Source organism: Barbatula barbatula (genome assembly GCF_947034865.1).
Source record: "Barbatula barbatula genome assembly, chromosome: 16".
In the NCBI taxonomy this organism is placed as follows: Eukaryota; Metazoa; Chordata; class Actinopteri; order Cypriniformes; family Nemacheilidae; genus Barbatula; species Barbatula barbatula.
In genome coordinates this window covers 12348133-12372504 of record NC_136779.1, presented here as the reverse complement: position 1 = coordinate 12372504, position 24372 = coordinate 12348133, and the positions used below count along the sequence as shown (strand labels likewise).

General features: G+C 47.2%; 1 protein-coding gene across 1 annotated transcript; it reads right to left on the bottom strand.

Moving 5' to 3' along the window:
* Nucleotides 1–8031: 8031 nt before the first annotated feature.
* LOC306905921 (interferon-induced protein with tetratricopeptide repeats 5-like) lies at nucleotides 8032–9102 on the bottom strand (the record flags this gene model as incomplete). The annotated part of the gene is made up of 2 exons (XM_079476909.1): nucleotides 8032–8948; nucleotides 9054–9102. 2 exons carry the CDS (start codon nucleotides 9100–9102, stop codon nucleotides 8032–8034), a joined length of 966 nt encoding a protein of 321 aa, XP_079333035.1.
* Nucleotides 9103–24372: the final 15270 nt, after the last annotated feature.

The following is a 24372-nucleotide window of genomic DNA, read 5'->3' as shown; positions in this document are numbered from 1 at the left end:
CTCGAAGGAAGAACTCGTCAGAGCCCTTAGGACTGTGGGCAGATCCCATGTGGGAACTGTAGGGGGGCGAGGGGCCTGGAGCCCTTCAAAAAACGAACGACTAGGTGCAGAGCCGACAATGTGGCTGGGGTGCCAGATTGTATTTCCTGCCTGAGAGAGAAGGTCCCGTCTCAGGGGAATAGGCCACAGGGCTGCTACGAGCAGCTGAGATAGTTATGCGACCCAAGGCTGGTTCTGTCACAGAGGGGCTACGAACAACACCTTGTGCACCAGCTCTCTGATCCTCCTGATCGTCTGCTGAATGAGAGCGGTCGGGGGGGAAAGCATATAGGAGCCGATTGGGCCAATTGTGGGCCAAGGCGACGGTGCCCTTCTAAATATAAGTTGGGCAATGAGTATTGTCTTCTGAGGCAAAAAAGGTTGACTTCTGCCTTGCCGAAGATTTCCCAGATTTGCTGAACCGACCTGGGGTGGAATGTCCATTCTTCCGAAGGAACATTGCTCCGCGATAACATTTCTGCTCCCTGGTTCAGTCTGCCTGGAACATGAGTTGCCCTCAGTGAGTGCAGATTGGACTGGGCCCAGTCCAAGAGGCGTAATACTAGGGAAAGAAGGCGTCTTGAGGAAAGGCCTCCCTGGTGATTTATGAAGGATACCGCCGTCATGCTGTCCGATCGGACTAAGACGTGGTGGTCCTGTAGTACCGGCAGGAAGTAGCGAAGGGAAGCCATACTGCCTGCATCTCCAGGCAGCTGATGTGCAGGCTTCTTTCCTGGTTCGACCAGTGGCCGAAGGCCAGCTGGCCGTTGCACAGAGCCCCCCAACCTGTTTTGGAGGCATCTGTCGTGACCACTTTCCGTCTGCATGTGGTGCCCAGAGGCACACCCTGCTCCAGCCACACGGGATCCTTCCATGGGGATCCATGGCTGGGGGACAGTGTTTAATTCCCTCCAAAGCATACGCAGAAACAAGTGGTTCTCATGCTACTGGTTTATTTGAAGACTCTTCTCCATTTTTACCGTGAAAACTAAACAGTACTAACAACAAGATACAGAAATATAACATTAGTTTAACACAAAACAAAAGCATACGCAAAGTGCGTGTAAACAGATGTAATGGCATTTAACGAACACAAAATACAAGCAAATAAAACAAAATACCTCGTTGGCTGCATGCTGCGAGAAAGGGAAATAGTATTTGAACATTCCTTATGAATGTTCAAGTCCTTTGAGACATTTAAGCCTTCTAAGCACAATGTCCGTGGCTACCGTTTGCTTGCATGAACTAGTAATAAACGTGAAGTTCGCATCTGCCGCTTAACTCAATCTTTCAAAATAAAGGTACTGCAACTTATAAAATAAATATATAAATAAAAAACAACTTTAATCATTACAATCATTTAGAATTTAAGAAAAATAAACAAATTCTATGCACATTATATCAATAATATAATGGCAGCATTTACACAGTGCGCTCTTTGCAAGTTCCCTTTCTGTCGGTCTCTCGACGTTGTGTCGAACCGACAGATGGGGTTCGCCCCTGAGATCATCTTCTGACTATTTTGAAAAGGCCAATGAAATTGGCGATTGAAATTTGCATGCCGGGCTCCGCCCCCGGATATCCGGGTATAAAACGGGAGCCGGCGTGCTCATTCATTCACCTTTTGTTCTTCGGAGCCTTCACATCTGATGACATTCTACGAATTGCCGAATTATACGACGCGGTGCAGCAGAGATTCCCCTGGGCGTACTGGCAGTTCCGGAGGTGTTTTTCTAAAAGAGCAATTTCCTCAGCGTGGCATTGCCCGCTGATCTCTTGGTTGCAGTACACTCATCGAGGACGGACACGGACACGGTGGTTGCCGCAGGTGTTCGGGGGTCCGACCACTGTGGCAGCCTCGTGGATTCGTCCTGCCCGCACTGCGGGTGGATGGCTATTCAGACGTTGCGTCACGGTGGCTGTGTTCGTAAGATCCAGCCACCACCTCGTTTGCTTCCCGTTCTGTGACCGCAGCGGCTACGGCCCTGCCGTCAGCGGCGGCGAGCAGCGAGGGTGATGTGGGGATATTCGTGAGCGTTAATCCGGTCCTAAGCCGTCTTATTCATCAGCCACGCGCTCGGACACGAGTCGTGGAGATGAGGTGTCTCTTGCAACATCGGAGCGCGACCTGCTGGCATCAGACTCTGGCGATTCCCTGAAGCTCCCTCCCTTGGGAGGTCGAGCACAGGTGAGAGCAGACGTCAAGATGTCAGCCATGCTCGCTCGGACCGCCGTGAGTGTCGGATTGCGGTGCACCGCAGCCCTGGCGCTCGTGGCTGGGTACTTCGCACATTGGGTCCAGGCGCGACTCCAAGCCGTGCCCGGCTCAAGTGGCGAGTTTTACCCAGCTGCATAAGGAGTTCAGTAAGACCTGGAGCGCCCCCTTCGGCGCGCTTCCGGCTAGCTGACTCTATCGCCCTCTCTTCCCTCGGGGCGGGCAGGCAGCTAGGGACTATGTCAATGCACCCTGGGTGGAGCATGCAGTCGCGGGTATCCGCAGACGGCGGCCACCTGGGGAGCTTGACTTAGACTCACCGTCCAGGGCATGTAAGGTCTCGACATCTCTGGTGTTGAGGCTGGCAGTGCCGTGGGCCAAGCTGCCACCACTCTTACGCCATGGCCATCCTGCAGGCCAGGGCGCTAAAGAGAGCCCCACGGGGTAAGGCTGACCCAAGTAGTGCCGCCGCCGACTGGCCCTCCGGGGACCACGGTGGCAGCGCAGGCTGGGTCGGACGATGTCCACATCAGTGGCCCGGAAAGATGCCTCGGACCCAATCTTGCGCAGGGGGGCGAGCTCGAGAAAGGCCACTTTCCCGACTCCCCTCTCGCAAGGTCGGCTGATTGGTGGCGCTGTCAAGGACTGCTCCAGCAGCCTTTTGACAGTGTAGAAACAGACCGGCCTGCTGTGACCCGGCCGCCTTTCGTAAAGGTCTCGCACGTGGTCTGCCCCCCAGCAGCCCCGGCCTTCTCCACCGTCGACTCCGGTTCTGGTGCCCCCACAGGTGGCCCCCCGGTGGAAGACGTCGAGAGAAGGACCACCTAGAGAGATTGAACCATCGGGCCCGACCCAGCCTTGGTCGCTGGAAGGTCGCACTGGGGCGGTCCCTGCCGCCTCCCAACACCTTCTGGGCCCCTCCGTCGTGGTGGCACGCAATGGCGAGTATAAAGCAGCCCTCAGCACTCTCGCTTCGACGGTGCGTCGAGCTGCGCCATCGCCTGGCAGGTGATTTAGCGGAGCTGTTCCCCCCAGGTGGGACCAGCACTGCTAGTCATTGAACCAACCCCCGCGGGTTGATGAAGCAGATCGTAGCCCCCCCTGTGAGGTCCCTGGGTGCTTGGTTAGCATTTCAAACCATCACGGTGGCTGGGAGTGTGGTCCGTCTCGGCATTTGATCCAGTTCACCAGACCTCCGCCGGACTTCGGGCATCCTCTTACCTCAGCAGAGGCAGGGATGTTCCCGTGCTCCAGGCCGGGGCTGCCACCCCTCTGGCGAAGGCGATCGAACCGTCCCCTCGGCCGAGATGTCCAGTGGCTTCAACAGCCGCACTTCATCATTCCCAAAACCAGGGGTCGCTGCATACCTTGAGCAGCACCTTGCAAGAGTGCCGTTCAGGAGGCGCAGAAGCGCGTCCTGGTGTCTGTCAGATGCCAGGAGTGCTTCATGACAACTGGCCGCATACTCTCATGTCCAGTCTCCCACGGCACTGTCGAGGGGCTGGCATGTCAGTAACGGGTCAGCGGGGAAAAAGAGCAGCTCTCCCTGGCGCAGAGCTCCCCTTTTCCTGGTAGAGAACTCAACACTGTCTCCATGACAGTCAGTGCTGAGCTGCTTGAACTTTCAGGCAGCAGCCAGCGTTCCCCTGAAATCAGTTTCAGAGGCTCCTGGGCATGGTGTCCTCGGGGGTGGCATGTCTGCCCACTGGAAGGTTACAAATTTCGCGATAGCACTTACGTGTGGCTCGCCCAGGCCGGTCAACGTCGTTTCGCTAGAGATTGTGACGCGGCTTAGTGCTGTGGCGTTTTCAATAGGAACCCCATCTGTCGGTTCGACACAACGTCGAGAGACCGACAGAAAGGGAACGTCTCGGTTATGTATGTAACCTCTGTTCCCTGATGGAGGGAACGAGACATTGTGTCCCTCATGCCACAACACTAGCCGTCCACTGCAGCGATCGTGAGATGCTCTCAGGCTCCTCAGCACAAAAGGTGAATGAATGAGCACGCCGGCTCCCCTTTTATACCCGGATATCCGGGGGCGGAGCCCGGCATGCAAATTTCATTCGCCAATTTCATTGGTCTTTTCAAAATCAGAAGATGATAGGTTCTCAGGGGCGAACCCCATCTGTCGGTTCGACACAACGTCTCGTTCCCTCCATCAGGGAACAGAGGTTACATACGTAACCGAGACGTTTGATCCTGAGCCCCAGGCATTCCAGATGGCTGAGGAGGAGGGATCTGTGGGACCTTAGCTCGTCCTCCGACTGTGCTAGAACAAGTCAGTCATCGAGGTAGTTTAGAATGCGGATCCTGCTGCCTAAGAGGGGATAGAGCCGCATCCATGCACTTCTTGAAAGTACGGGGAGCCAGTGAGAGTCCCAATGGGAGGACCATGTAGTGATATGCAACCCCCTCATAGGCGAATCTCAAGAATCGGGAACGAGCATCGTCTGTGACGGGGGGCTATCTGGATGTGGAAGTACGCGTCTTTCAGATCCAGGGAGAAGAACCAGTTCTCTGGGCGTATTTGCGAGAGGATCTGTTTCAGTGTAATCATTCTGAAACGCCGTTTCCGTCTGCATGTGGTGCATGTGGCTAAATTCCTTATTTCCGTTCGGAGAACGTGTGAATTCACGCTCTGCACTCGGGTGGGGATGACCCCGCAGAATCGCGGGGGTCGACGAGCAAACTAGAGTGAATATCCCTGAGATATTATCTCCAGAACCCAATTTGAAACACCGGGGATGGCCTGCCAGGCCTTGGCCTGTGTGGCAAGAGGTTGGGTGCAATGAGGAGGTACGCCGCCTTTTGGGGGCTTGACTCCTGATAACAGTGGAAGAGGAAGACAATGTTTGTGTTTTATTGAATTTTTTTGCTATAACAGCAGTATGTTGTGCGGGCGTTAGAACAGACCCTGCACTCACAACATGAAACAAAAACACCTTTTTGCCAGCACCCAGAACTGAACGGGGTGGTGAGCAGACACAAGAGCCTTCTTTGAAGGAGGTCCAGCTGTAGCGGGATCTGTTCCCTTCCTCTTCCTCACATTGTATTGCGCAGGGTCCAGCGTGATCTTAGGCCGGGGTCCCTACCGTTGCAGGTGTGGGTAGCGTCTCCCTTAGTGGGAGCGTTGGCGTGTCTCAGCTCCGGTAGCCTTCTGAGCAGCAGCCCCTACTGCACCCCCACAATATACCCCAGCAGAAGAGCTGGCCCTTGGGTTGAATTCAAACCGACCCATTGTGGAGGGCATCCCTGGGGCAGCTCTTCCTTAGACCCAAAGCCAGGGACCAATAGCAGCAACACCTTCATTACTGGTAGGCTAAATGAGCTTTCAATTCTCTTAGTACACTGTAAAATGTTTTGTTGCTGCATTAAATGAAGTATAATCCAAATTGCTGGTACAGTCATTTGAAATGTTTGTGTGAGTGAAAACTTCTAAACTTTTAGTTCATATAAAATATGTTGTCATGAGTTAATACATTTTTACAGTGTAGTTAATTGTAATGACATTATGTCCCCCTCTTTTGTGCAGTTTTAGATAATAAACCAACACTTTTACCTGTGCTCAAGCAAGTGGTGGCTGAAGCATATGCAGTAAGTTGTGTTTTTCTAACTTTTACATCAAAAGGAAAGAGTGCAACACTTTGTAATACCCATTTTTTCCATTGCACAGCACAGTGAAGAAACCCTCTCAGATTGTCCTTTGGAGGAAGAACCTGTAAGTGCATAAAGAACTTTACCCTAATTTGTATATGCTTGTGTACCTATTCTTTCTGTCTGCAACATGAGTTGCAAAAAGAACTGGTGATACAGAGGTGGGGCAGTGTTGTACTTTTAGTTTTGTTGCATGAGGCATGTTGCTTGTTTCATCGTTTGCTTCCCCTCAGTGTTCCATTACCCACACATGTCCCTTGTTATTATCCTTTGTTAGTCTCCCATAAAATGCCCTTGTGTCTGCTATCTTGTGCTTATTAGTTTTGTGCACCGGGCCTGTGGTGTGTACTACCGGGCCTGTGGTGTGTGCTACCGGGCCTGTGGTGTGGTGCCTTTCCCATGTCTGGATGTCTATTATTCATCCTGTCTTGTCTTCGTTTTTTGTAAGTAGTTTAAAATATCGTGTCTCTGTTGTTTTCTGTCCCCTCGTGGGAAGTCTTTGTTTTTCTTTGTTTTTGATCCTGGCTAAGTTAATTTTTCTCATAGTGGGTGTTTTTTGTTATTTAATAAAAGCCTTTGTGTCTGCTACTGCTGCCTGCAATTGGGTTCTTTTCCCCCCTCACACAAACGTGACTGATATTCACTTTTAAATTGTTGGAATATGCTATGTTGATATTCGATGAGGAGGCTTTATTTTTTACTTTATCTACATTTTATACATAAAGGTTCATGATGGGTAGTTCTCTTATCATCAGATAACTTTTAACTTGTTACGTCTTGCATTATTGACTCCCTGAGAATTGTTTTGTTTATCACTCTTTTGTTTATCAAGTCACTTTGTATAAATGCACCTGCTAAATATGCCTATACATGTACAACATATACTTAAGTTGAAAAAATTGCAGTTTTCCAAATAATTAGTAATCATGGTTTATTAGGAATTTGTACAGCAAGAAGATTTAAACCTGTAAATTCTACAAAAATTGTATAGATAACAGCCAAACACTTAGCCTACTGTATGAGTCTGTATGATAAATATTCTAGAAGCTGTTTGATGGGAAATCGTTCAGTTATTGCTTGGGTATTCTCTCCCAGAGAAGGGAGTATCAAAATCACAATGCAAACTGAATCTACGACCAAAGGAGAGAGAGAGAGCGTTTTAAAAAGATAAAGAGGTTGCGTGAACATCTACACAGCAATAACAACAAACAATATTTAGACTTCAACAAATTGGAGTAAATTACTTTATTTATAGAGATATACTGTATAAACACAAACATTTGGCCTTGAAAATAAAAAATACAATCATACAATAAAGATGGATTGATTTTATAACCTTAAACAAACTAGACTTAGGGCTGTTCACACTATAAATGATATAACTAAAAAAAGAACATAAAAAAAGATTGTAATTAAAGAAAATATAAGGGTGAAGATAAAAATATCGTTAGGATCTCTTTCAGAAATAAATTTTTCCAGCTGATGAACGATAAAACAGTCTTGTTTGCTGTATCCAGTTTTTTGGTTCATTGCCTGTTGTTTTGTGGGTTATGGTGGATTCACACGCTACACGTTGGTCACGTTTGACCACTTCATTCAGTAAGTGGGGGAGTTAAGAGAGCAATAATCTCCCGTTAATGTAGTTATCTGTACCGGCTCATTGTAGCAATCAGTTTTGTCTCCTAAAACTGTCTGTGCTTTCCAAACTGCCCTTTAATGGACTAAACTGAAATCGCCCCAATTATCATCCACAGACTTCACTTATCATTTTTTTATGGATGTAGCTATTGATCTATTTGTCAAACATAAGTGATCAATATTTTGTTTTCGAATGAATAGAAAGTAAACAAAGTATATACTGTCTATTTTTTCAGTTATAACCCGTATGAACGTTCTGAATATCTTTAACACGTACCTTCTAAATAAAATGTATGCTGTTTAAATACTTTTTAACATCTGACATACAGAAAAAAAACATGATAGAACTGAGACATAACAATGAAAACTAATTTCTGTAGTAAATACTAATGATGTCTGTTCACATTTTTCATAAATAAAGTGCATAAAATGATATGTTATTAGGCCTTGATTATGTAAACACATAGACTGTCATAACTTTATTATATGGACAGCCTGAGAGCACAAAGATTGGAGAGGTACTCATCATTGTCTACATAACGCAAAGCTTTCTCATAGCACTCAATGGCTATGCTTGTCTCTCCTTTCTCTTTGTGAATGAACCCTAGTATCCCATAAGCCTCCCCGTCCTGTGTGTTTTTATTAATGCGCTTTTCTGCAATCATTTTTAACTTGTATTCACTTCCCTTTCCTTCAAATGAACCTGGGTTCATCTTCAGGCATTCCATGTAGTGCTTAATAGCTAAAACTTCATCTCTTTTGCAGTACAACTGGAATGCAGCGTAATGAAAATGAACCACATGTAGATTATCATTTTTCTCTTTGGCTGTCTTAAACGTCTCCTGAAACATCTCTTTGGCTCGTGAAATGTCATGTTGTTCTCCGTAATGCAGTGCTAGATCACTCATAGCTTTGACAAAGCCGGTTGCATGTGTGATGATCTGATCACGAATCTCTTGAACCCTTGATGATCTGGCATGATGATTTCCCACCTGCAGCAGTTTGATTTTCTTCATCTTATAGCAGCGAGCTAACTGATGATGTGTGACACTTGATTTAGGTGAAAGTTCAAGTGCTTTTCTCAATAGAGCAATACCTCGGTCCACAGATCCTTTTTTTCTAAAGAATTGTCCAGCATATCTCAAGACCTGTGGGTGATCTGGAGATCTTTCTAAAGCCTCTTCCACCAATCTTTCAGCCTCTTCATAGCTCTTGTATATAAACAGTCGCATAGCTAAGAGGAGCTTAAGAACATCATTATCAGGATTTGTTTCAATGGCTCGTCTCAATTGCTTGACTGCAGGTGAATTCTCAATGGTGAATTTCCCATGTTCTGTTCGATGTAGAGCGATGGCATAACCGGCGTTCCACTTACCAACTTCTGGTTCCAGATATATAGCTACAGCGCAAGTTTTGCCGGGAAGACTCAATCTCGCATCATCCACTACCAATCAACACCTAACCAATCACACCCCAACATGGAATATAAAAGATCGCCACTTACCCCTTTCTACGTCCGCAGTCGAAGCAACATTGATTTCACCGTAATCCATCAGCTACGACTCGCAGACTTCGTTATGTCACAGAACGCATTTTGTGAATACACCGATTCCGACGAGGATTTCATCCCTACGACTCCTGCCAACGTGAGGCGTAGTTCAAGAATCCAATGTCGGGATTCTCCATGGGCCCAGTGGCCGTCAGAAGTGATCTTCAGCAAACTAGAAGCAGCAGGCATTCCAGCCGACCCCGATCTTTCCAGGGACGATCTGCTCGCGCTGGCCTTCAACGCCCTGGGCGCCCCTCCCGCAACGGCCGACGCATCTCCGACAACATCAGCGTTACCAACCCAGCCCAAACAAGCCGGTAGGAAGCGAACCGGTAAATCCTCTCCGCCTCGGCAATCCAAAAAGTGCCAGCAGCCCACAAAGATCTACTCTCCTCCGCAAGCATCCTGCGACGCCAACGATCAGCTGCTGCAGGCCGTTCGATCTCTGTCCGCCACCGTTCAAGGCCTACAAACAAAGATGGTGCATTTCGAGACAGCGCTCAGCAACCCAGGATTTAACATCAGGACGCAGTCCACACCATCGACTGACCTTCTCATCCAGAGATGGGGACAAGTCACATATGGTCAAGTCCAAGCAAGTCTCAAGTCTTAACCATCAAGTCTCGAGTCAAATCTCAAGTCACAGTTTAGATAAATCAAGCAAGTCAAGTCAAGTCAAGGGTTCACCCTAAGCAAGTCAAGTCGAGTCCTGATAAGTTTCAAGTCAAGTCAAGTCGCAGTACTAAATAAACAGGTCAATTTTTTCAATACATGTTTATTTTTGCACAGAAAAAATGAACTAATATACATACATTATGTATCTTATTCACATTGCTATATATGAATTATAAGCATATCTGTGTAACATTAATATTTGAAAATAAAAGTGTTGCTTACACAATAGAAATCCAGTCTGAAATGTGTAAAACAATCAATTCAATTTAATTTAAATGGTCTAAAACGTGTTGCATTTACAGAAAATAAGGTTTGACAAGACGTTGGCACTAAGTTGTGAACGATGGGGCCGCATAATAATCCCTCCATGGCTGAACACACGCTCGACAGGTGCGCTTGATGCAGGCACAGCTAATACCCTCATTGCTATTTGGAACAGTGAAGGCATTGCCTCCTTGTTCATTCCCCAAAACAAAAGGCAGTTCTGGCCATTGCAATTGTCCAGGTAACGGTTGAGCTGGGCAGCAGGGCTGGAATGAGTGGATTTCTTCAGCTTTTTGTGGTATACGAACAGCCCAGTTTCATCGGCTTTGATTTGCACTTCTTCATCCCCATGACCTGTCTGTTCCATATCGGTATGGTCTGTCTCCTGGAGAATCAGATCTAAAACACACAAAAATTACAAATTACAAATAAACCTACACATATTCTATAGCTGCATGTATCTGGTTACATTGAGAATCAGGATGTTTTTTTCATGACTCTGCCACAATTCTAAATAGACGATTAAACTAAATTTCATTTAATGTTCTGACAAAATGTTAATTGCTGCAGTCTATTTAAAAAATATTTAATGTGAATGAATGTTCTAAGCTATCAGAAACTGAATATTTGAATCAATGTCTCACTCATAAAGGCTTCATTTGTTTCACACCCGTCGCTATGGGCGGGCCATAGGGGGCCGGGCCCGCCCCAAAAATGCTTGTGCCCCCCCACTTGAGGCACAGATCTCTTAAAAAATACAGTAATTTTATATTATCATAGTTGCTAATTTTGTTTTGCATTAATGTTGCATTCTTTATCATTAAAACATTAATATATAAAGAAACAATGGTGTGATTTTGTTTGATTGATGGGAATCTACACTGCAACAGCCTATCACGGCCTTACTAAAAAGAACGTTAGGCTACGTACTTGACGTTGCCTACGTCAGTGTAGCCGCTCAACAGTTACCGCGAATTTTTAAAAACTGGATGAGTTTTCGCTTACTCGCTTCAGATCATAGACCGTATATAAGAAGATGGATATCCGTAAGTGGTTGAAAAGCCCACCAACAGTCTCCTCTGCCACAATTGAAACGACACCGACGCCTGATGTTGGAGAAGGAGACCCTGGACGACAGGCTGAGCCTGATGCTAGCTCCGTGGAGCCCGACCAGGGGCCTGGCAGGTCAAGTGCAACCGCGACTGGGGCAGCATTTGGGCCACAACAACTGCCTGTTGAATCAGTGGGTGTGAGTGACCTCGGCACAGATAAACCCAAACAGGTTGTGTTGAAGAAATATCCAGTTAAAATGTTTGGTTCAAAAAAGCGATCATTTTCCTCTAGCTGGTATTTGAACAGGGCCTGGCTTGAGTACTCGGTGGAAAAGGACTCCGCATTTTGTTATGCCTGCAGGAAATTCAAATCTGCATCATCGGACGCGTCCTTCTCCATTAAGGGATTCAATGATTGGAAACATGCAATCGAAACAGGCAAGGGCTTAAATAAGCATGCAGCTTCAAAAGAACATTTAGCATGTGAAGCAATGTGGAGAGATTCAGAAAAACGTAGAGAGACAGGAAAAGAGATTTCCACTCTCTTAAATTCAGAGCAACTGGCTCGCAACAGATACTGCATGGAGAGAGGACAGCGCTGCCTCCACTCAAAGTACCGGTAGGTTCAAAGTCTCTGTGTGTGTGTGTGTGTGTGTCATGGCAATGCATATCTCTCTGTTGACTGCTTTAAAATGCAATGTTTGAGAGATGCTACTGGTGTTACATCTAATATGTTGTATAGTCAAGTGTTTTATGGATATTCATAAAATTGCTTCTATGTAATGTGGTGTAGGCTATAGGCTATCGCTGTTGGTTCTGTTTAAGGTGATGATTACGTGCTGCGCGAATAGAGTATACGATTATTATAAGTATACGTACTGTAGGCTAATAATAAGTGTGCCCTCCCATGCATTTCATATGCCCCCCTTAAGACTGAGGTCTGGCGATGGGTCTGACTTGTTTCATCACTGGATGAATCCGTGTTTTTGAAGAATCGCTTAAATTAATCATTCACTGACAAACACTCACTTGTTGCCACCTGACAGAATCTTTATTTGAAGAATCAATTTACTTTCTAAAGTGACTTTTTTCACTTTCTATCACTACTGTAGACATCAGTGTTTATATTTCAGTATGTCTGTGCTGATTTGAATGATTGTAACAGTTTTTCAACTGGACAATATCTGTATTTATATTTCATACTTAGACATTATAACTGCTCTCTCTGGCCCAGCAGCAGTGCCAACGGAGAATTGAATGTTTGTTGTGATCATACTTTAAACATTGTTTTTTAGGAATAAGATTGCTTGGGTGTTTAAATCAAGATTGGAATCTTTTAGTGATTTATTGTGCAGCAATACCTATTTCTGTAAATAGAACAAGCAAATATATACAAGTATGGGGTCTCATTCTAAAATTAGTCACTTACTTTTTACTTCCATGGTCAACTGCCCCTTCAGCTTGTCATCAACCAATACATCATGCTCTATCCACATAACCCCAAAAGCTGGATCAAGAACAGCTGCTCTGACATAAACAGGATCAGAGAATGGCAGGATTCCTTCATTGGTGTGTTGCTGTGACATTTTTACATTGACAAAGATGCCTTTGAATCTTCTTTGCAGTGACCTTTGAAGACTGTGGACTAGGTTGACCAAGTATTGTGTTCTTTCTTTCTGGTTTTCCAAGTGGTAGTTGAGGGAGAGAACACAGGGAATCACAGCACTTATGGTTACAACTTTGTCTCCCTGTGTGAGATCAGTGGCATCAGCAAAGGGCTTCAGAATACTGACCAGATCTTTGATCTGAGCCCACTCTCTTAGAGTGAAAATAGTCTCTCTGTGCCCTCTAACATCCAAAACTTTGCACAAAGTTTGGTAGTCACAGTTAAGCAAAGACTTCACCTGTCGGAATGTCGAATTCCATCGAGTAACAACAGAAGCAGGAACTCCACGTTGGCCAAATTCTTTCTCAAATTCCTCTTTAAAAGAAGTACTTGTGTGGAGCAGAGAACTGATCCGTGAAGATTTGGCCAGAGCCGCACTGACAGCCCTGGTCTCTTTAAGAGCATCACCAACAACCAATTGTAGTGTGTGTGCAAAGCACTGTAGTCTCTGCTGACTTTTGGAGGTCAGTGTCACATTCAGCCTCTCCTCCTCATCCACTGGAAGAGCATTCCAAAGTTCTGCATCATCAAGGCAGTCATCATCATTCTCATCTGCTTCATCAGATAGCTGAAGCATAAACCCTGATTGTACTGGCTGCTTTCCCCTGATCCAGCTGGGCTTGCAGGAATCTAAGGACAAGTGGCACAGAGCACGCTATGGGATCAACCTTCATGGCTGCACACCAGTCTGAAAAAATTCTCCACTTTATGGCGTAATTAGCCCGCGTAGATGGGGCCCTGGCGTTGTTCAGTGTCTTACGTACCGTTTCATCTAGCTGTTGAGGAACGTACTCTGCAGAGGCCATACCCACAATTGCAGTGCCATCGGGTTTGAATGCCAAATCTGCCCTTCTATTTGGGATAGGAGATCCACCCGTGTTGGAAGTTGCCACGGAGGACCCTGCGTCAGCTGAACTAGGTCCGGGAACCATGGTCTTCCTGGCCAGCGTGGAGCAGCCAGCAGAACTGTGCAATGACCCTCCCTGATCCTCTGGAGGACCTGGGAAATCAGAGGAAAGGGGGGGAAAGCATATAATTAGCCTGTCGGCCACTCTTGTGACAGAGCATCCAGGCCTAAACTGCCTTCTTGTACCGTGAGGAAGTACCATCCCCGGCAATGGATCGTTTCCCTGGACGCAAAGAGATCTACTTGAGCTGTCCCGTACCGGGTCCAAATTTGGGCTATTACCTCCATGTGCAACTGCCACTCTCCTGGGAGAGGCCCTGTTCTGGACAAAATACCGGCTGCTCTGTTTGCCACCCCCGGGATATGGATTGCTCTCAGTGAGGAAAGCTTCGTTCTTCTGCCTTTTTTTGGATGAAGACGAAATGAATTGAACCATCTCTGTATCGGGCGTGCCCTCAGTAGGCCTAAGGGAATCGCCACTGATGCTGCCGCCATCAGTCCTATCAGCTTCTGAACCCTGTGGGCTGTCACGAATGTCCCTTTCCGGAAGTGACCTAACGCTTTCTCCAGACTGTCTATTCTCTGGGGAGTGAGACATGCTTCCATTGATATGGAGTTGAAATATAGGCCCAGGAATTTTACCTGCTGTTGAGGCTGGAGACTACTCTTCTTCCAGTTCACAGTAAACCCCAGGAACTGAATGTGAGCTAGTACCTCCTGTGTGTTCCTTATCACCTGTGCTCGAGAGGGAGCACAAATTAACCAATCGTCCAGGTATGGCAGGAGCGGAATCAACAAGGTTCCTAGAATCCTGGTCCTCCCCACTTATCGTTTTCCGCAAAGCTGCCAAGAGGATAGCCAAAGCATTGCCTGTATGAGCTGCCCGTGCAGTGGCATTAAAGGATTGTGAGTTGAGACGGTCAGTTTTCGCACACTCCTTCTTGGGACAACGAGGGTTAGATGATGCATAACCTGGTCCTAGAGTCGTCCACGACGCTATTTCCTGCTCCACAGGTGGCATGTCCCCTAGTCCAGTTTCCTTTGGATAACGGGCATTGGCCAATCGTCTGCAGCCTGCGTTGAATTGAGGCTTCTGAGATGGTCTCTTCCATGCCGTCCTCAACATGGAAGTATAATCATCTGTGACCGGAATACAAGATGGAGAATTAGACTGAGGAATGCCTTCCCAAACACCTCCGACAGGGGCTGGGTCAGACACAGAGGGCTGTAAGCATAGAATCTTTGCTGCACTAAATACTCTAGCAACAAGAGTGTTTGCTGAAAAATCATCTTTCCCAATTGATTCGTCATCCACTTCGGCCGAATCTGAATGGGGTCCTTCTCCTTGGCTCCCCCCTTCCACCTGCTGTACATTATCAACCAGCGAGTGGGGAGCACGAAGAGATAATACATCTGCATCGTCTGCGCCAGTTTCAGGATTGCCTTGTTGTGCCGGTGGAGGAACGCATTCCTGACCAAGAGGTAATGATGGTGACAATGAGCGACGAGCTTCCACTCGGTCCATCCTCTGTGCTAAACTCTGAATAGCAGCCAGGATCTGTAGTTGAGTGTCTGTGTTGACAACCTCTGCCGGTGGAGCGGGGTTTGGGCATTTAGCCACTTTTCCCACCTTCTCATGACTCGAACTGTGTGGATCATAGTGATCACGTGAGTGTCTGCGAGAACGCTTATGACTATGCTTGTCCGATGAGCGTTCCCTCTCCCTACCACGCTCAGGTACAGAACTGCCTATTCTATTAGCGCGGTGCAGTCGTTCCCCTCTAGGCAGGTCACCAACCGCACTGCAGGGATTATCCACATCCCCTCTTAGATGCGCAATCCCCAAGCATGAAGGGCATTCCCTATGCCCATCACGGGGGTCCATTACTGATTGGCAATATTGGCAGCAATGAGAGGCCAGATACCCTATATCTAGGTAAGGCCACACACAATCCCACTGTCTGCGCACATTCGTGAAGGTAAATATCCAGCCCACACAAAGCAAGGAAAGGCTTGCACTAGTACGCGAAAGTTTTTTAGCAGGCCTCTACCAAACCCCAACAGCTGCGAACAGTGATATAGGGCTCCAAAGGCACGAATACTCACCAAATTTTTAATGAATTATATTCAGGTTACTGATGGATACTCTGAAAGAGGACAGAAATAACCCATAATATTGAATGGCTAGTGTGTTTAGAAACTAGCCTTCGAATATCTGAAAAATAACAAAGTTACTCTCAATTCTTAAATGCTATGAATTGAGTTTTGCATTGAAACATTGAATGGTAGTATGTATCAAAAGATAAAAACCACAAATCACAGGGGCACAAGGCACCTGCACCACTTAAGGGTGATGAATTGAACTGTGAACAACAATATTAATTATGTTCCTACCTGTACCAGGTCTCTAAGGCGAGAAAGGTAAAGAGAACGAGCCGGAAGGTTTACTTGCCTTTTATAGAGCGTGACGTTCCGCTTCCGGGGTCATGGGCATGACTTTGTTACATAAGGTTCGAGAGAAGGCGGAACGAAGGTTATCATCCAATTAGATCGTAGTGACGGTCAGAGTGAGGTCGAAACAGATCGGAAGGTACGAAACATGCAGTGGCGCAAAAAGTGGGTATGCCCTATATGTGGCGCATAGGGGCGCCGCGCCATGGGGGGCGCCAACGCGATGGTTTAAAAAATTTGAAATAATAAAAGTTATATACATTTTTATAAAAATTTATATAAGTTATTGTATATATAAAAAGTTATATACATTTAAGAGGACTAACAGGCTAGGTGGCACCGGTGCCCTCATAAGATTCCATCATAAAATTTATTTAGACATAGAAGGGTAATATCGCGAGTGGGCGGGGCGCCGTGAGTAACGTTAAGTACGCAGTAACGTTGGTGAGTTGTCGGTGAAATTTGAATTTGAAAAAGATGGATAAACCAAAAAAGCTGTCGGGGGCTAAAAATAGAAAAAGAAAGATGGAAAAAGGAGATGGCCTGTCAAGGGATGCGACAGCAGCTAAATACGTGGATGGTGAAAGGCAACAGGTAGGATTCAAAATGTGACGTCTATTCTTGCAAATACAATATTCATGTTAACAGACTAACGTTAGCTAGCGAGCTTGCTGAGCAACCGACCGTCGGAATCATGAATAGATTTGCTACCAAACTTGGAGGCTTGCAAATATAAAATATTGACTGGCAAGTGTTTGCTAACTTAATGCAAAATAATGTCGCTGCTGATATCTACATTTAGATTTAGGTTAAACCCTATTGTACCAATGCCATGCATGACATATAGCAATTTTAGTAAAATAAGAACTGGTTATTATAAGGTAGCATTGCACAATAAATGACTAGAAGCTGGAAAACATTACTTATGCAATAAGGCTGGTTTATCATGGATTTTATTTTACCATTAGCTTCATGTTAGAAATTACATACAATTCATTTTAGCCAAAGAACTGTTAATTCTGACTAAAAACAACAAAAACAAAACCCCTGTCCTGCAGACTAAATTCAGTGGATGTAGTTCATTTTCTAAGTAAAATGTGGCTTATGGGTTTATGTATCTGGTTTATTTAAAAAAAGTACAATTCTGCGATTTTTATGGTTAATGCTAAAACGTTTTAAAAACTCATCCATATTTAATGATTTTGCTCGTCTTGATTCAATGCTCACAACTCCTAGATGGCTCAGTCTCTCATCCCCCATTGTTGTTCTGAGATGGTTTTTGATCAACTTAAGTGTTGAAAAGCTACGTTCACATGCAGCACTACTTACGGGTGTAACAATGGCTATCTTACACAGCCTGAAAAGCTCATGAAAGACATCCTTAAATGGTTCAAGAAATGCCACAAATTCAACGAGAGAAGTCATTTGTTTTTTGTCTTTCCGTTCCAAACCCCGTTTGGTTTGATCTAGCTCATGTTTCAAATCTTCAATATTTGACTCAAAAATTTCAGCAAACGAAAAAAGTGGTTCCTCATGTAAGAAAGTGCTGCTTTTAGGGTGGAGGGCTTGGATTCCGTGCATTATTTGACAATTTATCTTAGAGAATCTTCTTTGCAGCTCATGAATGAATGAATCAATTACTGGATATAGTATATGGCATTTAAAGGCTTCTTTGTTACCCAAGTTCTCTTTACGCGCACCAGTTGGGGAAGTGACTACAGATCCACACAACCTGCTGCTCAGGATTTGTTGTCTCTTTTCATGTTTTTCTAAACTGACTTGGCACTTTATAGCCATTTCCTCCACCTCTTTCCACATGTCCTCAAAAAAGTTCTCGTCCCTGTACTGCTGCAGTGTGTCAAGCAATGCCTCAACAAGATTAACAGCTGTTGCCAGGTCCAGTGAAGGTGACTGGAGCATATTGGACAAAAATTTTGACTGGCCAAGTATTGTGTTAAAGGTTGCCAGAAGCCCAATAAATGTTAGATCAAGTTGTGCTAGTAAGCCTCGTGCTTCCACTGAGCGATCCCCACTATTGTCAGAAACAATCTCCTGAAGAAGACGAAATACTGCAGGGAGCCTATCTTTCAAATTGCGACAGGCTGAATACCTACACGCCCACCTTGTGTCGCTAAGTTTTTGAAGTTCGCGAGGTTGGCCACTGTACATGTCCTGCTGAATTTCAAGCCACCTTTTATGTACATATGAGCCAGATATGAAAGTGTAAAGCCTCTGAAGAACTGCAAATAATGTATCTGCTTCAGGTACAGACTTAACACTGTCTACAAGTACTAGATTTAAACAGTGGGCAGTGCAGTGTACATAAAAGGCATATTTTGCCACATCTTGGATCCTTTTGGAAACACCCCACAGTGTCTCCCACTCACAACAGCAGCACCATCATAACCCTGCCCTACTAGGTTGGTCCGATATTCAAGGCCATACTTTTCAAGGCACTTGATTATCATGCTGCTTAACCCTGCTGCATCTAGGCTTTCAGCCTGCTGAAAGTTTAAAAAAACTTTCATGTACAGTGCCATTGTAATAATATCTTACAACCAGAGACACTTGCTCTTTTTTCCCTAGATCTTTTGTTTCATCAGCGATGATGCTGAACACTTCACTGTCTTTAACTTCTTTGATGATTTCAGTCTGTACCATCTCTGCCAAGCATTCTAATATTTCATTTTGAATTCCCCTGCTAGTGTATTTAGAGTTCCCATAAGCACTCATTCGCTTCTTTATAAGAGGATCATGTTTGGCTATCTCTTCCAAAATGGCAATGAAGTTCCCTTTGTTGTTTGAATTATCAGACTCTCTATGGCCTCTCTGAGAAATATTCTGTGTGGCTGTCCGAAGAACATTAGCAATTGTTTTGATATACAACTGATTTTCTTTGATTTTCTTTTCTCTCTCTTTGTTGATGGAATCTAATATGCAAGATTTAGTTTTAACAACATGCTGGTGCTGCTTCCATGCATACATTGCATTTTGATGGTGGTCTGATTTAGAGTGAGCTTTAAAGCCCCTCTCTTTACACAAGGCTTTTTTTCCAGTTGGAAAAGCCAGTTGTGGATGTGAAAACAGATGATGGTGCACTTGGAAGAGAGAAATGTCTGCAAGTGTGGTGTAACGGGAAAAGAGTGATGAAACTGATGAGGTTTAAAGAAATGAATGTGCAAATTTGCCTCATTATCTTGTTATTTTAACAGTTTTTATTGTATTCAAACGTTGCATTATTTGTATTATACATGAGTGTAAAGCATTAATGCGTGTGGTTGGTTACGTTGATTGCCTTACGTGATCACGTACCTGCGTGTCGGCTAATATAGCAAACGTGCCGAGATGCGCTTCATTCAAAGTAAAGCATCATAAAGGAAGCATTGCATTCGCTCGTTCTTTCAGTAAATGCTTTTCTCTCCTTTAAGGTAACGTTTGAGTACACACAAAATAGATCTGTGTTAACTAGGAAGATAGTGTCACGCTCTGAGAGAGAGAGAGAGACCCAAGAGCAGGAGGAACATAAAAGTTTATTAAGCACAAAGTCAAAATGAGTCACACGAGCCAAGCTCGGAAATAGTCAAATACGGAGGTAGTCGAGAAGGCTGGGGTCGGTCGATCCGCGAACAGAGTCCAGTGGGGCAATGACAGTTCAGAAGAGGGACAGGCAATAGTCAAACCGAGGGGCGAACTTTATCAAAGGGGTGCAGCAACTCGTAAACAGGCAGACAGGAGTAAAAACCGGGGAAACAGTCCAAGGAGCTCTAACCAGCGATCACCAACTCGGATGAGCACACACTGGACAGAAGACAAGGTTAGTACACAGTATATTCAAATGACAAGACGTACCATGGTTCAAGGGCAAGGCGGTCAGCATAATTCGCAAAACACACTGGCAAGGAACAGAAAGACGGAAGCAACTATAACAGTCAGAAATTAGCGAGCAAAGCGAGAACAGGTGTGCAAGAGAGCGAAATGATATTGGTAGCAGCTGTGCGTGAGCGCACGTAGAAGAGAGTAAAACGAAAGACAGAGCGAGGATTAGACCAGAGTCCTGACATTACCCCCTCCCTTAGGCGCGACTCCCGACGCGCCCAATATTGGTTGGCGTGGCTGCGTTGGAAGGCCTCGATGAGCGAACGGTCCAGGATATCCCGGGCCGGGACCCAACATCTCTCCTCAGGGTCATACCCCTCCCAATCCACCAAGTACTGGAACCCCCGTCCACGTCGTCTGGAATCCAGTATTTTCTTGACCTTGAAGGCCGGGGCACCATCAATGATCAGAGGAGGTGGGGGAGAGATGGGAGACACCACCGGAGGTAAATGGGGAGAATGAAGAACAGGCTTTACCTTAGACACATGAAACACTGGATGAACCCGTCCCAAGGACCTAGGCAAGCGAAGGCGTACCGCCACCGGATTGACAACCTTGACAATGGGATATGGCCCTATAAAGCGGGGTGCCAACTTGCGAGCCGGAACCCGCAAGGGAAGGTCTTTAGTGGAGAGCCATACCCGTTGTCCACAGATGTATCTGGGAGCCCTCCTCCGGTGGCGATCTGCGCCACGCTTAACGCTATCCCTGGCACGGATCAGCGCTTCCCTGGCCCTCCTCCAGGTGAGGCGGCAGCGGCGAATAAACGCCCCCGCTGAGGGAACTGCCGCTTCCGGGACCTGGGAAGGGAACAGGGGAGGCTGATACCCCAGACAGCACATGAACGGAGACAACCCAGTCAACGATACTGGCAACGAGTTGTGAGCATATTCTGCCCACGTGAGCTGCTGGCTCCAAGAAGCAGGGTTATGAGAGGCCAGGCAGCGGAGCATCCGACCCAGCTCCTGGTTGGCGCGCTCTGACTGCCCATTGGTCTGAGGATGAAAGCCTGACGACAGACTGGCAGACGCGCCAATCTGCCGGCAGAACTCCCGCCAGAACCGTGAACTAAACTGCGGACCCCTGTCAGAGACCACGTCCTCCGGAAGGCCGTGAATCTGGAAGACGTGGTCGATGACCACCTGGGCAGTCTCCTTGGCAGAAGGGAGTTTAGGAAGAGCAATGAAGTGAACCCCTTTAGAAAAGCGGTCCACGACAGTTAGGACCACCGTATTGCCATTGGAAGGTGGGAGACCAACCACAAAGTCCAGGGCAATATGAGACCAGGGGCGGGACGGGACGGGAAGGGGTTGGAGTAGCCCGGAAGGAGGTAGACTGGAAGTCCTGTTTTGAGCACAGACAGAGCACGCCCCCACGAACCGATGAACATCCTCCGCCATAGTCGGCCACCAAAACCGCTGGCGGATGGCAGCCAGTGATCTCTTGGCTCCCGGATGGCACGTGAGTCTGGAAGAGTGGCCCCAGTGAAGGACATGAGAACGGACCGACTCATGGACAAAAAGAAGACTCGCTGGGCACTTCCGAGGCACCTCAACACCGACCAGAGCTCGCCTGACCCGCTGTTCGATTCCCCAGGAGATTGCCCCCACCACCCGATCAGTCGGTAAGATGGTATCAATGAGGGGCGAATCCCCTGAGGGGGTAAAACATCGTGACAGTGCGTCAGGCTTGCCATTCTTTGAGCCCGGCCGGTATGAGAGGGTAAAGTTAAAACGCCCAAAAAAGAGGGCCCAGCGAGCCTGCCTGGAATTCAGTCGTTTGGCAGACCGAATGTACTCCAGGTTCTTGTGGTCGGTCCACACAACAAAGGGAATGGTGGCTCCTTCCAACCAGTGGCGCCACTCCTCCAGGGCCAACCGGACAGCCAACAGCTCACGATTGCCAACATCGTAATTTCGTTCTGTGGGAGACAATCGGTGAGAAAAATAAGCACAAGGGTGTAATTTTTTATCACCGGCGGATACCTGGGAGAGAATCGCTCCAACGCCCACCTCCGAGGCATCGACCTCCACCACAAACGGCTGGGCCGGGTCAGGGGAGATAAGAATAGGTGCGGAGACGAACCTGCTCTTGAGCTCCCCAAAAGCCTCTTGCGCGGCAACCGTCCACGTGAACGGCGTCTTGGTGGAGGTCAACGCAGAGAGGGGTGCCGCCACCTGCCCGAAGTTCCTAATGAATCGCCGATAAAAATTGGCAAAACCCAGGAACTGTTGTAAGGCTTTACGGGAAGTAGGTGGCGGCCAGTCAGAGACCGCTATCACCTTGGCAGGATCCATACAAATACCCGTTGGTGAGATGATGTGTCCCAAGAACGAAAGTGACTGGACATTGAACTCACACTTCTCAGCCTTCACGAAAAGTTGATTCTCCAGCAGGCGCTGGAGCACTCGCCTGACGTGCTGAATGTGCACCTGGAGGGAAGGGGAAAAGATCAAAATGTCATCCAGGTACACAAAAATAAACTTATTGATCATATCTCGCAGCACGTCATTGACGAGTGCCTGGAAGACAGCAGGGGCATTAGAGAGTCCAAACGGCATAACCAAGTACTCGAAATGCCCCGTGGGAGTATTGAAAGCAGTCTTCCATTCATCCCCCTTCCTCATCCGGACAAGATGGTAGGCGTTGCGGAGATCTAGTTTCGTGAAGAACCTGGCTCCCTGCAAGAGTTCAAAGGCCGATGACATAAGCGGTAGGGGATACCGATTTTTAATGGTTATGTCATTGAGGCCTCTGTAATCTATGCAGGGACGCAATGAGCCATCTTTCTTCTTCACGAAAAAGAACCCCGCACCAGCCGGAGAGGAAGAGGGACGAATGATGCCCGCTGCTAGAGAATCATTGAGGTACTTCTCCATGGCTGCCCGTTCCGGAGCAGCCAGGGAGAACAGCCGCCCACGAGGCGGAGAAGTGCCTGAGAGGAGGTCGATGGCACAATCGTACTGGCGATGAGGAGGAAGAGAGGTGGCCCGGGATTTACTGAAGACCGCCCGTAACTCATGATAAACCTCAGGAACTCGGGTCAGATCTACACGCTCCACCTGAGGAACAGAGCAAGAAGAAACAGAAAACTGTGCAGAACCAAGACAATTTGCATGACAATAAGCGCTCCAACTAGAAATTGAATTATTTGCCCAATTAACAGCAGGATTATGTAGAGAGAGCCAGGGATGCCCGAGTACTATGGGGACCAAAGGGGATTTAAAAATGAGGAACGTTAGCTCCTCCCTGTGGTTCCCTGATGTAATGACCCCAAGCGGGACGGTGATGTGTGAGACCGACCTGAGAACTCTACCATCCAACGAGTGGGCGTTGATAGGTGGGGTGAGAGGCTCGATAGGAAACCCCTTACTGCGGGCCCAAGCTTCATCCACAAAATTCCCTTCTGCACCCGAATCAATGAGGGCAGATGCTTTAATGGAAAACAACTTGTGAGTCAAAACCAACGGCAAGAGAGTACGAGAACCTAAGGTGGGGGAGGTGGTGATAGCGCTCGCCAGGACTCCCCTGACTACCGGCGAGCGCCAGCTTTTTTCCCGGACAGGAAGCAGCCTGATGTCCCAGACCGCCACAGTAAAGACACAATCCCTCGTTGAGACGCCGTTGCTTTTCCCTGGCAGAAAGACGTAATCTCCCCAGCTGCATCGGCTCGGGATCCTCGTGGAAAGTGGGCGTTGCCACGGGAAGTGGATGGGAGTCCAGGCGAGGTGTAGAGAACGCCTGGACTCGTCGACGCAGTTCCATCCGGGTGTCGATGCGAATGGCGAGATCTATGAGGCCGTCAAGTTCGTCAGGAGGATCCCGTGCATAAATCTCGTCCTTGACGTCCGCCGTCAACCCCTCGAGGAAGCGCGCTACGAGAGCCTCTGCATTCCAGTGGCAAGAAGCCGCCAAAGTACGGAACTCAATAGCGTAGTCCGCGACCGAACGCTTGCCGGAGAGCCGCCAGAAGTCGTGATGCCTCCTTGCCGAAAACCGAGCGGTCGAAGGTCTTAATCATCTCGGCTTTAAAATCCGCAAAGTCATGGTGGTGTGCGGACTGCGCTTCCCACATCGCCGCTCCCCAATGCCGAGCTCGTCCGACTAACAGGGAGATCACAAAGGCCACTTTAGCCCTCTCAGAGGAATAGGTGCGCGGTTGAAGGGAAAAGACGACCTCGCACTGGATAATAAATGCCCGGCATAAGGTTGGCTCGCCATCGTACGGTGGGGGATTATTGACACGGGGCTCCTGAGAAGCCGACCCGGGAAGAGAGGTCTCGGCCTGTGCAAGCCGTAGACGTTCCAAACGATTAGTCACCTCATGAACTTGGACCGATAGAACATCCATGGTTTGCTGGGTGGCCATTAGTCCCTCCTCAT